The sequence below is a fragment of the Cyclopterus lumpus genome, chromosome 4, assembly GCF_009769545.1.
Source record: "Cyclopterus lumpus isolate fCycLum1 chromosome 4, fCycLum1.pri, whole genome shotgun sequence".
Taxonomy (NCBI): Eukaryota; Metazoa; Chordata; class Actinopteri; order Perciformes; family Cyclopteridae; genus Cyclopterus; species Cyclopterus lumpus.
Genome location: NC_046969.1, coordinates 20830578 through 20844524, shown reverse-complemented (window position 1 = coordinate 20844524; position 13947 = coordinate 20830578). Strand labels below are relative to the sequence as shown.

Sequence of the window (13947 nt, the reverse complement as noted above, 5' to 3'; positions counted from 1 at the left end):
CCACAGGCCTCGCCGCCTCTTCAGCATACAGAGGGGAGCTGCTTGTTAGCGAGGGATTACAACGGGCTATCCAACCGTATCTCCAGGGTGAGGGGAGCAGCAAGACTATTGCAGAATTCAAAAAGTATCATCCTGCAGAGGGGCCTGGAAAAAAGAAGAAGAAAAAAGGCTTCATGTTGTAATTCTCCCTGAGAAAGTTCATGCAGTGCTTGAGTAACACACTAACTGGCTGCTCCTGAGATCTGTGCTGTGTGCTCTGCACAACAATTACTAACTAACAGGTAGAACGGTTGGATCTCAAACACTTCCTAAGGACGAGCTGGCTAAACCATGAGTACAAATCAGAACAACAAGAATCAAGAAAGTACAATTTCTTTAATAAAGTTAAACTACAAAGTGCTATCAGTAAGAGCCATTTAAGTGCTACTAAAGTGCTACCACGGCGCTACCTTCCCTATTCAAGGTATAGTCGAAAAAGAGTTTTAGTTTTAGTATGCGACGGAAGGTGTAGAGACTTTCTGCTGTCCTGATGTCAATGGGGAGCTCGTTCCACCAATGAGGAGCCAGGACAGCAAACAGTCGTGACTTTGTTGAGTGTTTAGCTCGAAGTGAAGGAGCTACAAGCTGATTGGCAGAAGCCGAGCGAAGTCTTAAGCACAGGCTCGAGGCAACCTCAGGATTTTCATTCACCTCGGAAACCTGAGGAGACGAAGGAGCTCGGAGCCAGAGGGGCGTCACAGGCCTTTTAACGAAGTCTGCCTACGAGCGCCTCTTCATGCTATGCTAAGCTAGGCTAACCAGTTTACCGTGCAAATATGACCGTGGAGTCAATTTTATCATCTCTAAGAAGCAATTTCTATTCCTTAAAGCTTCAGCCCCCTCGATACAAAAATGTGTGTGATTTTTAAGAGAACATCAAGAGAAAGAATGTATCGGTTCACAAAATCCACATTTTCGATTGATATCAAATGTGTCTTTAGATCGTTATAACATTCAACATATTCAGCAAAAAATAATTAGGGATTTATGAATAAAAGAAACTTGATATTGCCTATAGATCCCCCTCGGGGATTTTACAGCAGCATTTAATATAAGACTAAACTAATTTACCACTTTACAATATGACATAAAACACAGAATCAGATGTGTGGTCCACAGCACTGCATTCAGTTGTGTGTGGGGATTATTTAGCACACTATTGTACTGAATTGTGAGCCTTGTACTGAACGGCACGGCATGATATTCTATGACAGAATTTATGAAAGCAAGTTTTTAACACTTTAGCACATCCCTGTGTGTTTGGCTGTAAATAGAGGAGAAGGAGGAACTCACACTTTCATGTCGTCAGCGACGTTAATTATGACGTTCTTCACACACACAGGAACCGCCTACCTGCTGTTGATAAACACAGTGTGTGAAACTGTCTGAGTTACAGAACTGCTCCTCTTCCTGACTTCAGCGAGCCTGCAACATCCCATAAATGCTTTAGAGATAGGAATTCACGAATGAGCTCTTTCTAAATCACAACATTACAATTAGTAATCAAAACTTTTGCAAAGTCTTTTTTTTTATAGCCAGAATCCAATAAATCCTTTTTTTTCTTTTCTACTTGAAAAACAGAAATGTGGTGTGAATCTGCGCTGACACCTGGTGGCCTGGCGCTCCTCTGGTGTTAATTACTTCAAAATTGTTCATTCAAATTTTTTTTAATCAGCTTAATTTTATTGAAATCACAATGACAACAGTTAACTATCAGGGGAGTTGTTGAAGATGAGGGGGGGTGCCCATGACCCAAATTCGTTTTTGAATCCGCATGCACCGTGGGGAGAGGGAGGGGGAGGGGGAAGATGAGCTTGGACGACCCATTCCATTCAGGGTACGCCCATAGGTCAAGGACATCATTAAGATCATAGGTGGGGAGTGGGAGGGGGAAGATGCGGGATGAAAACCTCCACCCGTCAACTTCGCCATCATCATCACCATCGTAATGCTGGGGTGGGGGAGGATGATGGATGAAACCTGCCAATCAGGCGATGATGGGCTTAAGTCCACGAGTTCGGACCATGGGTTGTTGAAAATGAGGGGCGGTTCCGTTGAGTCGATGTGGTCCTCGTCGTTGTTGTTGCTTGGGAGGATGAATGATGCGTCCTCATCGGAGGATGTCCAAGTGTCCATGTCGTTGCTGTTGAGGATGGCAATGTCGTCAAAGTCCTCTGCAATGTCGTCAAAGTCCTCTGCAATGCCGTCAAAGTCCTCTGCAATGTCGTCAAAGTCCTCTGCAATGCCGTCAAAGTCCTCTGCAACGTGGTCGACGATGATCTCGTTGCCCGTCCAGCTCCTCCTCCGGAACGTATTTTAAAAAAAAGTCTTTATATTCTGCATTTTCTTTTCTCTCCTAAATTCCACTGTAGTATTGGGGATGAACAATTATTGAATGTCTTTCTGCAGCTGGTTCTATATATAGATAATTATAAAGGCTTTTGTGATCCTGATGTCATCATGTGAATCCTCAGGCCTGCTGTGTGAACATGGTGCTGTGCCCACTCATATGATTCAAATGATTAAGAAATCACCTATCACCGTGGCAACCAGTGACACAGACAAACACACATGTGTATCATTTTAGCCAATGTCAGGCCTTGGATTGTTAGCTGCTAATGTTGTTAAACATAAACTTTTTTTTATTTGTTATCCTTGCTACTGTTCAACATTTAAGAATAAATTGTTTAAAATTTATTGTTTGTGTTCTTCTCGCAGTTATTACTGAAGCTTAAAAATGTGTCAATTTTACCTTTTATTTTTACAGCAGAATCCTGGTAAAATGTAAATTACCAGCACGACATTAAGATACTGTAACTGAAAAATACAGAATTTGATATCTTACAGCTAAAAAGGTATAACCATTTAACAGTACTTTGATATTACTCTGTTTTATGTTACAGTTTAAATTCTATAATTGTCAATGAAATTACACTACTCAGAGATTACAGTTTTTTATATTACGGTTATAACACTTATTATAGTAACCAAAAATACAGTAAATACTTTAATTACTTTGATGATTTCACATTCAAAGTTATATACTGTGTTTTGTTTCACAGTAAGTTAATTGTCCATGGCTGCCAGTTACTTACTGTAGTTTTAGTTTTAGTTTTCAATGGCTGTTATTTAATGTGAATTTCACAGTACGTTTCTTGTATAGTTGAAGCTGCTGAAGGATAACTTTTTTGCCAGATTCACATTGTCCATATGTGGGTGTTTCTGTTTCACTGCAAGTGCAATATCTTCATTAATAACATCAAGGGGAAGTATTGAAACATCAGTAACCTCCAAAGACGGCTTAGAAAATCTACACATGTACAGATTATATGCAGTCTAAAATTGGTGCCTTTGCGCTAATGAGGATCACTTTTTTAAAGAAGCTATGTTTTGATTCAAATCTCATAGTCCATAGTGCAACAAGGGGGCCAAACTGGCGTATCAACTGTGGATAATGCTCCAAGTAATGACGACTTTTTTCATGGGGGAAAACTTCTTTGAATACTGTCCTGTGTTCAGATATCTTGAAGTCAAGATAAGAAATAGAGTCCTCGGTGTGAAAAGGTGCAACAACAAGTTGTACAATGTCCTTCAATTCACAAAGGACATGCCACGCTGGTTCATTTGAAGGAACTCTGGGTCCGACCGAGAGAGGAAGAAATCTCAGTAGGCTCTAATACTCGTGTGCATTTCCTCCAATTGTTCTTTTTGTGGGATAGGTGATTGGCACACGATGAGGACGATTTGTCTTATCAGTCCACTTAAATGGAAATGTTGTTATGGCTCCATTTAAATCACCTAATGTAAAATCCATCCATCCATCCATTATCACCCGCTTATCCGGGGTCGGGTCGCGGTGGCAGCAGGTTCAGCAGGCCGACCCAGGCCTCCCTCTCACCCGCAACACTTTCCAGCTCATTCTGGGGGATCCCGAGGCGTTCCAAGGCCAGCCGGGAGATATAATCCCTCCAGCGTGTCCTCGGTCTTCCCCGGGGCCTCCTACCAGTTGGACGTGCCCGGAAAACCTCTAATGGGAGGCGTCCAGGAGGCATCCTGACTAGATGCCCGAACCACCTCAGCTGACTCCTTTCGACACGAAGGAGCAGCGACTCGACTCCAAGCTCCCCCCTGATGTCCGAGCTCCCTACCCTCTCTCTAAGGCTGAGCCCGGCCACCCTACGGAGGAAGCTCATTTCGGCCGCTTGTATCCGAGATCTCGTTCTTTCGGTCACGACCCAGAGTTCGTGACCATAGGTGAGGGTTGGAACGTAGACCGACCAGTAAATGGAGAGCTTTGCCTTCCGGCTCAGCTCCCTCTTCACCAAGACGGACCGGTAGTAAAGTAGTTAAACATGTTCAAGTCATTAAAGTAATGAACATGTTGCTTTCCCAGAGTTCAGAGGCAGCAGCGGGCTGTGTGACGGTGAAGCCGGGCAGGTCATCATTTTGAGAGCCAGCTCCACTTCAGCCTCAGACCTGCAGAGGAAAGTGGCTAAAAGTGGATCCTGACCTTACAAATGTGGAGCTTAGTTTGATTATTGAGCTAAAATAAGACTGTAGGAAGAGATGAGGAACATGACACTATTTAATATATACTAGATAATATACCCTTTCGGTTTACATGCAATACATAACAAACAGGAGATTTTAGATTGGCGCACTTCTCATCGTTCCACTTCCCTCTGTTTTCTCCTATTTTCACGTAGATCTCCACACAGAACTCTTTGCTGTTGTTGTTGTTGGGCTCGTTCGCTGCCCATGACTGTTCACCAATCCACGTGCTGTTATTCCCAATCCAGGTCCAAGTCTCATTCTTTTGTTTTTTAGTGATTCCAATCCAAAAATATGGACTCTGTTTTCTGTTTGGCAGCAAGGAGACCAGATAGTCGTTCTCTTTCTGGCTTTGGATGACCACCATGTCTGTGTAAGTGCTCTGGCACCACTGACGGGCCTGGGTCCAGTTCATAGATGTGTTTGAGTAGTGATACATCCAGCCCATGGTCGTCTCGGCCAAGATACCTAATGTGCATTTTGAGAAAACAAAACAAAATTAGTGATAATTCACCATCCAATTCAATCAGTCCTTCAGGCTAAAACTAATACTCACCAAGGAGGAGGATTACCATCCACTTCATGTCCATTGAGTGACCTACAAACACCTGTTATCCGACCAAAGAAAAAAGAATCAGAAAATAAATATTGATGAATTCCATCATTAAAAGAAAACAGATTAAGGATGCTTACCCAGGTATTTCAGAATATTAGCGATGTTTTTTATAAATTAAATGAATACGATACTTAAGTTAAATTGCCTTCCTAATCGTATCGAATATAAAACTTCATACCAAAGAGTTTCAGTAAATGAATGATAGTTTGGTGCAAGCAGGAATCAATGTCGGGCTTTTATATTTCTCTCCCAACATTATCCTATAATACCTGGATGTTTACTCTACAGAGTGAATGCATGTGATGACTGAACGACTGACATATTGACCTCTCATACCTAAACAAACCTTTTGTTCCTTTGTTTCCAGTAAACACGGGGCAAATCAAAACAAACAATAAAAAAAGAAATAAAATCTAATTAAAGTAAAGCACAGTGAATGTCGTAATCAACACAAAAAAAAGAAAATTTGAAAAGGGGATCATTTAGCCAGTTTTATGCAATGAATTGCATATTCTTGGTTGTTTTGTTTAGGCAATTCATTCGTTTATTTCCTTTACTTAGAGAACAAATTGACTTTTTGAAAGTATCTTCTCTTTTTATTGATTGACTCAAATCTGTTGCATGCTGGACACACTAGCACCATGGAATAAATCCATTCCCTTGTAAGTAGAATAAGCTTCGCCAGCTTACTGAATCCTGACATGTGAATTAAAGTTTTTAACATCAATACATTTGTCTTCAGCCTTCAATTGAAGACCTCAGATCTATTTCTGGTCCTGCTGAAGTGCTGACATAAAAGACTCTGAATCAAACAATGGTGATGATCTGTAAAACAGATTGCCTCAGCAATACGGCTCTTCCTGCAGCCTCTCACTGTTATTCGTCTCTGTCCTGACCGTAACCTGATGGAGGGGACAGAAACAGACAAGAGGTCTGTATTGTATTTGGAAACAGGTTCTTCCTGAGCCTCTGATAAAACACATGAGATCCTGCAACGTCAGGATAAATGTTCCTTACTCAAAGTGTGGGACTATGTTGGTGTTGCGGGTGGAGTTGATGGCTGAACCTTTCTACAGTATCGACTGACTGTATTTCTATTTTCTTCACTGACGGTATATAGATATTCGTCATGATACTGGAAGATGCAGAAAACCACAAGCAAATGAAAGTTTCACATTTTATTATGTTTAGAAATGAGCACTGCTTTAAGAATACAGAAATATGAATGAGCATTTCAAATGCAATCACCATCGGTTACATAAATATTACATAAATACGGAAATACAAAAAAATAAATTCACAGTTCTGCACGACATGGCATTTGTGGAGTTATATATATATATATATTTACAATAACACAAATAGAGCCACCTTTTCAGCATACTTGTAAAGCTTTAGAACAATGTGTTCAATATATAACTCCCCTTGGGAGGAAATACAGTACATATCTGGACAAAATCAGAGCAAATCATGAAATTCAACAATACATAATATAGTAATCTCTCATCATGAAATAGCACTCACACGTTGAGTTTGTTAACAACAAGTTTCATACTAATGTTACGTATTCATATTGTTCACATTACTATGACAGGTGACTCACGTACAGTTATTGTTAGAGATACATTCAGTTGTCCGAAGTTGTCTCTGAAGAATATGACTGTTCTATATGAGGCTGTCAATGCTGCTTTTGTAGACTTGCGGAGGGGCCTCTATGTCCGAGTTGCTGTAAGAAAAGACAAAAGAAAAAGATGAGCACTGTGATTCAACAAAGAAAAAGAAAGAAAGTATTATTCAAGCGAGGTGAATGCGTATCTAACCTGTTAAGCTCAAACTTGGTTGCCCTCTGTTTCAGTCGTTTCAGGATCCACACAGCCAGAGACAGGCCAGACAACAGAGCGCCCCCTGTTGCCACACCAGAAGCAATGGCAATGACCGGAGATGGGGGAGCTGTCAAAAAATGATCAAATGGGAATTATTTTATCTCTAAACATGTATTTTATTCAGGTATTATATCAAAATATGTGTGTTCCTTTTGTGCTTTACCTTGACAGGTGGGTTTCTGTCCACTAGTCCAATTGCCATGACGATCACAGGTCAGCAGCTCATGTCCATCTAATGAGTAATCTTGATTGCATGTGAAGGAGCACTGTGAATTCAACACTGGCTCACTGTTGGAGCAGTTGATATGACCGTTTTCAGGAGCATCGAGCAATGGGCATCTCACTGCTGTGGGAGAAGACAGCGAGGATTTAGATGCTAACATCACGTTTTGATGAAGGAGATCACGTTTCAGTGACGCAACCCTAATCCATGCATGCAAATAACATGCAGGCATTACTAATAATGCAGGTAAAGTGGGGCAATGTGTGTACCTGTGCAGTTTGGTGGTGCGGAGGTCCACTGGCCTGGATTTGCACACTCCATGCTGAGTGCACCTTGCAGCTCGTGGCCTTCATCACAGCTGAAAATGCAGACCGTACCAAGTGGATGGGGGGTCACAGTAGACGCAGGTGAAGACAGAGGTGGGCTGCAACTGATCTGGGCACTTGTTGGGATCTCAGGAGCGGGACATCCTATTGCTAAACAATAAAGACGATGATAAGATGGTAAGATGTCATGACGTAGCACAGAATCAGAGTAAGACTGTGAATGCAGTGAGCAAATAGAGTTGCGAGCTCAGGTTTATGTGAACATATGCTACCATACCTTTGCAGGTAGGTACGGCTTCACTCCACTGTCCGCCTTCAGAACACTGAGTGCTGGGCGCTCCCTGCAGTTCAAAGCCTGCTTCACAGCTGAAGCTGCAGGTGGAGTTCGGCCACAGTTTAGTCAAAGGTCGGCTGCACTGGGTGACGAGGTGAGCTCCTGCTTCTGGATTCTGGCAAGTGATGGCTAACACATAAAGAAAACATTTAAGTTTTCCTCAAAGGTACAAAACAAGAGATCTTAATTGTATATTAATAGTGGGTGGTTGGATTCAATTGAAGCGCCCTCACCTTCACAGCGAGGCTTCCTGTCACTCCACACAGCTGCTGACGTGCATGCCGCCTTGCTCGGTCCCACCAGGTGGTACCCGGGGCCACAGCTGAAGCTGCAGGTGTTTCCGTAGCTGAACATCACATCTGCATCGACCCCACGGCTGACAAAGCCACTGTTGGAGCAGTTGATATGACCGTTTTCAGGAGCCTCGAGCAATGGGCATCTCACTGCTGTGGGAGAAGACAGCGAGGATTTAGATGCTAACATCACGTTTTGATGAAGGAGATCCCGTTTCAGTGACGCAACCCTAATCCATGCATGCAAATAACATGCAGGCATTACTAATAATGCAGGTAAAGTGGGGCAATGTGTGTACCTGTGCAGTTTGGTGGTGCGGAGGTCCACTGGCCTGGATTTGCACACTCCATGCTGAGTGCACCTTGCAGCTCGTGGCCTTCATCACAGCTGAAAATGCAGACCGTACCAAGTGGATGGGGGGTCACAGTAGACGCAGGTGAAGACAGAGGTGGGCTGCAACTGATCTGGGCACTTGTTGGGATCTCAGGAGCGGGACATCCTATTGCTAAACAATAAAGACGATGATAAGATGGTAAGATGTCATGACGTAGCACAGAATCAGAGTAAGACTGTGAATGCAGTGAGCAAATAGAGTTGCGAGCTCAGGTTTATGTGAACATATGCTACCATACCTTTGCAGGTAGGTACGGCTTCACTCCACTGTCCGCCTTCAGAACACTGAGTGCTGGGCGCTCCCTGCAGTTCAAAGCCTGCTTCACAGCTGAAGCTGCAGGTGGAGTTCGGCCACAGTTTAGTCAAAGGTCGGCTGCACTGGGTGACGAGGTGAGCTCCTGCTTCTGGATTCTGGCAAGTGATGGCTAACACATAAAGAAAACATTTAAGTTTTCCTCAAAGGTACAAAACAAGAGATCTTAATTGTATATTAATAGTGGGTGGTTGGATTCAATTGAAGCGCCCTCACCTTCACAGCGAGGCTTCCTGTCACTCCACACAGCTGCTGACGTGCATGCCGCCTTGCTCGGTCCCACCAGGTGGTACCCGGGGCCACAGCTGAAGCTGCAGGTGTTTCCGTAGCTGAACATCACATCTGCATCGTCCCCACAGCTGACAAATCCATTGTCCAGCTGCTGGAGAGAGGGGCACTGGACAGCTGCAGAATAGAAAGCAGGAGCAGTACAGGTCAGCGGTATTCTTACTTTTTTTTTTTTTTTAAAAGACCATGATAACTGACTTAGATAAAAGATAGTGTTGATATAATGGATACAATAAAATCCTCAGAGATAAAAACATAACAAATTGGCGGGTACCGAGACAAAGCGGCTGCGAAGCGTTCCAAATCCCTGAGGCTTCACATTGCAGGGTGTTAGACGGGGAGCCGGCGAGGACGTGGCCTTCATCACAGGTAAACACACAGGTGGACTGGTAGCTGGAGTTGCCCAGAGGATCGGAGCACTTCATGGATCCTCCTGCTGGACTTGAGAGCACCTGACACTGGACCACTGGGGAAGACGGGACCATGGAAAACACATTACAGCGGGCTGCATCATTGTAATAATGCATTTCTGTTGCTCTGAGTATGATGACCTGAAATCACTATTGGTCAACATCACATCACTTCACTTAAATGTGTTGCAGCTTCGCAATACACCTTTAACTCACATTCACATGAAGGAGGCCGCTCGGACCACTGTTGGGAGGCGTTGCACTTCAGGGGCCGTGACACACTCAGCTGGTATCCTTCCTCGCATGAATACTGGCACGAGGAGTCGTAAGAGAAGTTCCCGTACATATGAGTGCAATTTACACTTCCTTTATATGGAACGGTCACCTCCTCCATGTTACACTGGACAACTGTCAACAAAGGAAACAAGACACAATTAGATATCAGGGCTGTAAGAGGCTTAAAGTACAAAGACTTCATACTTGTATTTTCTTACCTTGCTCACACTTCTCTCCGTAAAAGCCCTCGAAGCAAGCACACTCATGGCTGTTGATGGTTTCCACACACTCTCCATAGCGGCACGAGTCGTCCTTACAGGCCGCTGGAGATAGAAGTAGTGCATTCATAAGACTTGCATAACCCCTTTAAAAATGGTCAAATCAATAGATTCTCCATTAACAAACAAAAACAAGGCAGCTAGAAAGCAGCTCCTGGATCCCTGACTTTTGCTCACCTGTGTAGCAGAGAGCGGTCTTCAACTTTTCGCAGCGCTCGTCGTTCCATTTTCCCGGCTGCGAATCACTTTTAATGTACATCTCCACACAATCCTCTTTCACCCCCGTACGCTTTACACCTTTGCCATTGTTTGGCTCGCCCTTTGCCCAGTTGGTTGCTTCTGCTGTCAGAGCCTTGCCGGTTCCGACCCAGGTCCAGACATGTTCGACCTTGCGTATGCCGATCCAGTAGTAGGTGCGTTTCTTGGGCAGCCAGCTGTTGAGATGCCCGATCTCCTCCTGGTTCTGGATGGCCACCATGTCTGTGTAGTGCTCCTGGCACCAGGCTCGGGCTTGAGGCCAACTCATGTTGTTGGTGTTAGAGTAGAAGTAGGACCAGCACTCTACACTAGTCCATGTGCACAGCACTGAGGACAGAGATACAATTTAGATGTTAGATTAAAAATGATTTTAAAAAAAATGAAAAAAGAAAAAGGTTACATAGAAGTTGAAAGTGGAGCTAAAGATTCTGTTCACAGTAGAATTGCATACATGAGCAAAGAAAGATCAAGCTGATCCATGACGTCTTAGGTCCGCGGGTCTGCAGTAATCCAAAGCACATCTCCTGTAAGAATACGTAAAAAAGATCAATGAGGATCATTTGAAACCGTAAATGTATCACTGACCACAAACAGCAATCAAGGAATTCAAATGTATTCAAATTGGTTGGTAAACTTACCATTTTATTATGTGTGATAACCTACAGAAGACTATTAGTATTTCTTTAGTCTCTTCACATCTGAGGATGAGGTGATTCTGTGCAGAGGAGCCTGCTTTTATACCTTCGGTATCGGTCTGGTCCACTTTTCCTGGAAGCTCTCATCAAAAGCGGGCTATTGATGGGAAACTCCCACCTCCCACAACTACTGCCCCATCCCACCAGGGTCCTTGGAAACTTCCTCTCGCTCTCTCTCTCTCTCTCTCTTTCACTCTGACACAAAAACAATCCTTTGTTTTAATATTTGTACTTGTATTATTAGTAAATCAATGGAAAGTATTTCCTCAAGTACCGCATTTAAGTATAAAGTATTTCCATTTTATGGTACCTCACTTCTACTCCACTGCAATTGAGAGGGACATATTATACTTTTTACACTACATAAGTTACATACGACTTCTACAGTTAAGTGCTATTTTTCCATTTTCATCCAAAGCACATGCTGAACTTGTGTGTAAACAAAATATGATGTATTATTTTAGATTAAACTGCTAGCTCAATAAGCTACATCATTAAATTACTCTTCCCAATATTGTATCACTAATAATACTTAGACAATGTAAATTTTACAACAATCGTACACATTGACAGGGGCAATTCTAGTTTTATTTCTTATACTTTTATTTCGGATATGTATTAAAGTCATTTACATAGCTGTATTAGTGCTTTATTTACTGTAAATAAAGGATTTCCAATTGTGCCGTACTGATAATGTACTACTGTTACGAAAAACTTTAGATTAGCGCACACATAGACAAAATAAATAACATGAAGAAAGCGATAAGGTTCCTGGCGAAAGCACAATAGCACAGACTGAAGTGAGGGCGGCTGAGAGGGAAATTCTTTTGAAAGCTGTGAAATCCTGTGAGTTGAAAAGACAGAGAGTGAGAGATTTAGAGTGCCAAGGATATAACCTCGCTATTTCTTATTTAAGTTTGGACCTTTTAAATATTGTCCGACTGAATGAAAGTAAAGAAAGGTGCGAGCTTCATGAGTGTGCATGTCGATTCATTCCGGGTGACGCTTATTACGAGCAGCACAAAGTGTGCCAGACGACGATCCACAGACTGCAACCGGCAATTCAAAGGATGTCAAAGGATGTGCTCATCAAAAAAAAGAAGAAACTAAACAATGCAATGGCAATGCAATAGCAAAAAACACTTTACTTTAATGAGTTTTCAGAGACGGGAAGCGTGTGGCGCAGGAGCAGAGGCGTCTGCTGGCTGCCTGTGTTTTCCAGAAGTGACAGTTCATATCCTTCCTCTCTGACCCGAGGCCCTGGATCGTAGCCACTGTTGCTTGACACCTCTTAACCTCCACCCTTTTCCCCAATATAAACTACCGAATGAACTAGAGAGAGACTCAGTTTCAGCTTTAATTTAAGCATCTTAAACAGATGCTTTGACTCTGACCTCTGACCGACATTGACAAATCTTCTCTGGCTGACAGGAAATAACAAATCAAACTGAAAAGAGAAGATAGAGCACAACAGCCAAGATAAAAAACTGAGGGTGTTTGGAGAATCGACTGTAAGTTACTTTGATTGGAAATGCGTTTCAAAGTAAAACACTACACTAAATACACTAAATAATGTAAATGCTTTCTCAATCGTTTTCAGGCGTTTGGTAAAGCAGACCACTCTGTGTCTGCAGAGAAGTTGAAGAGTGCCTTCAGCGACTATGAGATCACCTGGTCTGATGACAAAAAAATGAGCCTACATCTCATTTGAAATATGTATTTGACTGCAGATTTGATCACTTTTATTCACCAACAATATAAAGGATTTTGTGTAAACTCTGCAAACATAATTGTCCTTTATAAATAGAATGATTTATCTTTACTTTGGCTTGGTTGTCTGATTGAATGTATTACAATTGAAGGCCGTGTGCCAAGCGTAAAGTCCATACAGGAAGGGGTGAGCCAGTTGGAATCACAAGCATATCCTGTTGCTCTGAGGGAAAGTTTGTTTAAAAAAGGCAGAAATAGATAAGAGGGGCTTTCACTTGCTGTCGTGGTTATATATGTGTTTGTAATGCTAAATAATGATACCAACTGTATTCCACCGTGCTTTACAGTAATATAAGATCTAACAATCTGAGACAAGAATAACAAAAACATGTTCACAAAAGGACAAATTGGCTGAGCTGAGTCATATCAATTTAAAAAAAAAAAAAGGCCAGTTCCTATTTTCTCTGATATGTGAAAACCTTGACCTGCTGTTGGCATCAGAAGAAAAAAGTCAGGGGATCACCAAAGGATAATCCTCTGTGGATCATGAATGTCAAACAAAATATATCATCTAATATTTGCTAACGTATTTCAGTCTGGTGGACCGATTGAGCCTCTGTTTGTGAAATGTAACGCCAAAAAAATAGAAAGAAATGTGTAATACTTTATTGTCTGTGATGTTTCCTCAGGATGAACACATTATAATCAAAGTTATAATCTGCGTTGACAGCATGTGATGATACACAGGCTGTGCCTCTAAATAGGACACACATTTGCTGTTGTTTCAAATATGTTATGTACTTTTATTCCCACAAACGTCAACATTACAAAAGTCTACATCCTTTTCCTACTGGGTTTTTCCCACACGACTGGGTCTTTAAAGGTATATGTTAAATTCCATTCTTGTCATTACTTTATTTTTGTTGCCAGTGACTCACCAGGTATCTGGTGAGCCATAAAGAAAACACCAAGAGGAAGACTGGCGCATAACTCTGACTGTTATTAGCTCCAGTCACCTTGACCCTCTTCAGCAGACTTAACCAATACTGACTGGAGAAGG

The 13947-nt window shown here is 42.3% G+C and overlaps 1 protein-coding gene across 1 annotated transcript; it reads right to left on the bottom strand.

The window, feature by feature from the left end:
* Positions 1-6370: 6370 nt before the first annotated feature.
* LOC117729650 (E-selectin-like) lies at positions 6371-11191 on the bottom strand. The gene is made up of 15 exons (XM_034530923.1): positions 11121-11191; positions 10934-11006; positions 10402-10809; positions 10165-10269; positions 9887-10078; positions 9535-9726; positions 9189-9377; positions 8899-9084; positions 8565-8771; positions 8206-8418; positions 7916-8101; positions 7582-7788; positions 7253-7435; positions 7027-7156; positions 6371-6932 (listed from the first exon to the last, which is right to left on the bottom strand). Exons 1-15 carry the CDS (start codon positions 11121-11123, stop codon positions 6872-6874), a joined length of 2535 nt encoding a protein of 844 aa, XP_034386814.1. The 5' UTR covers positions 11124-11191; the 3' UTR covers positions 6371-6871.
* Between the last annotated feature and the right edge of the window lie 2756 nt (positions 11192-13947).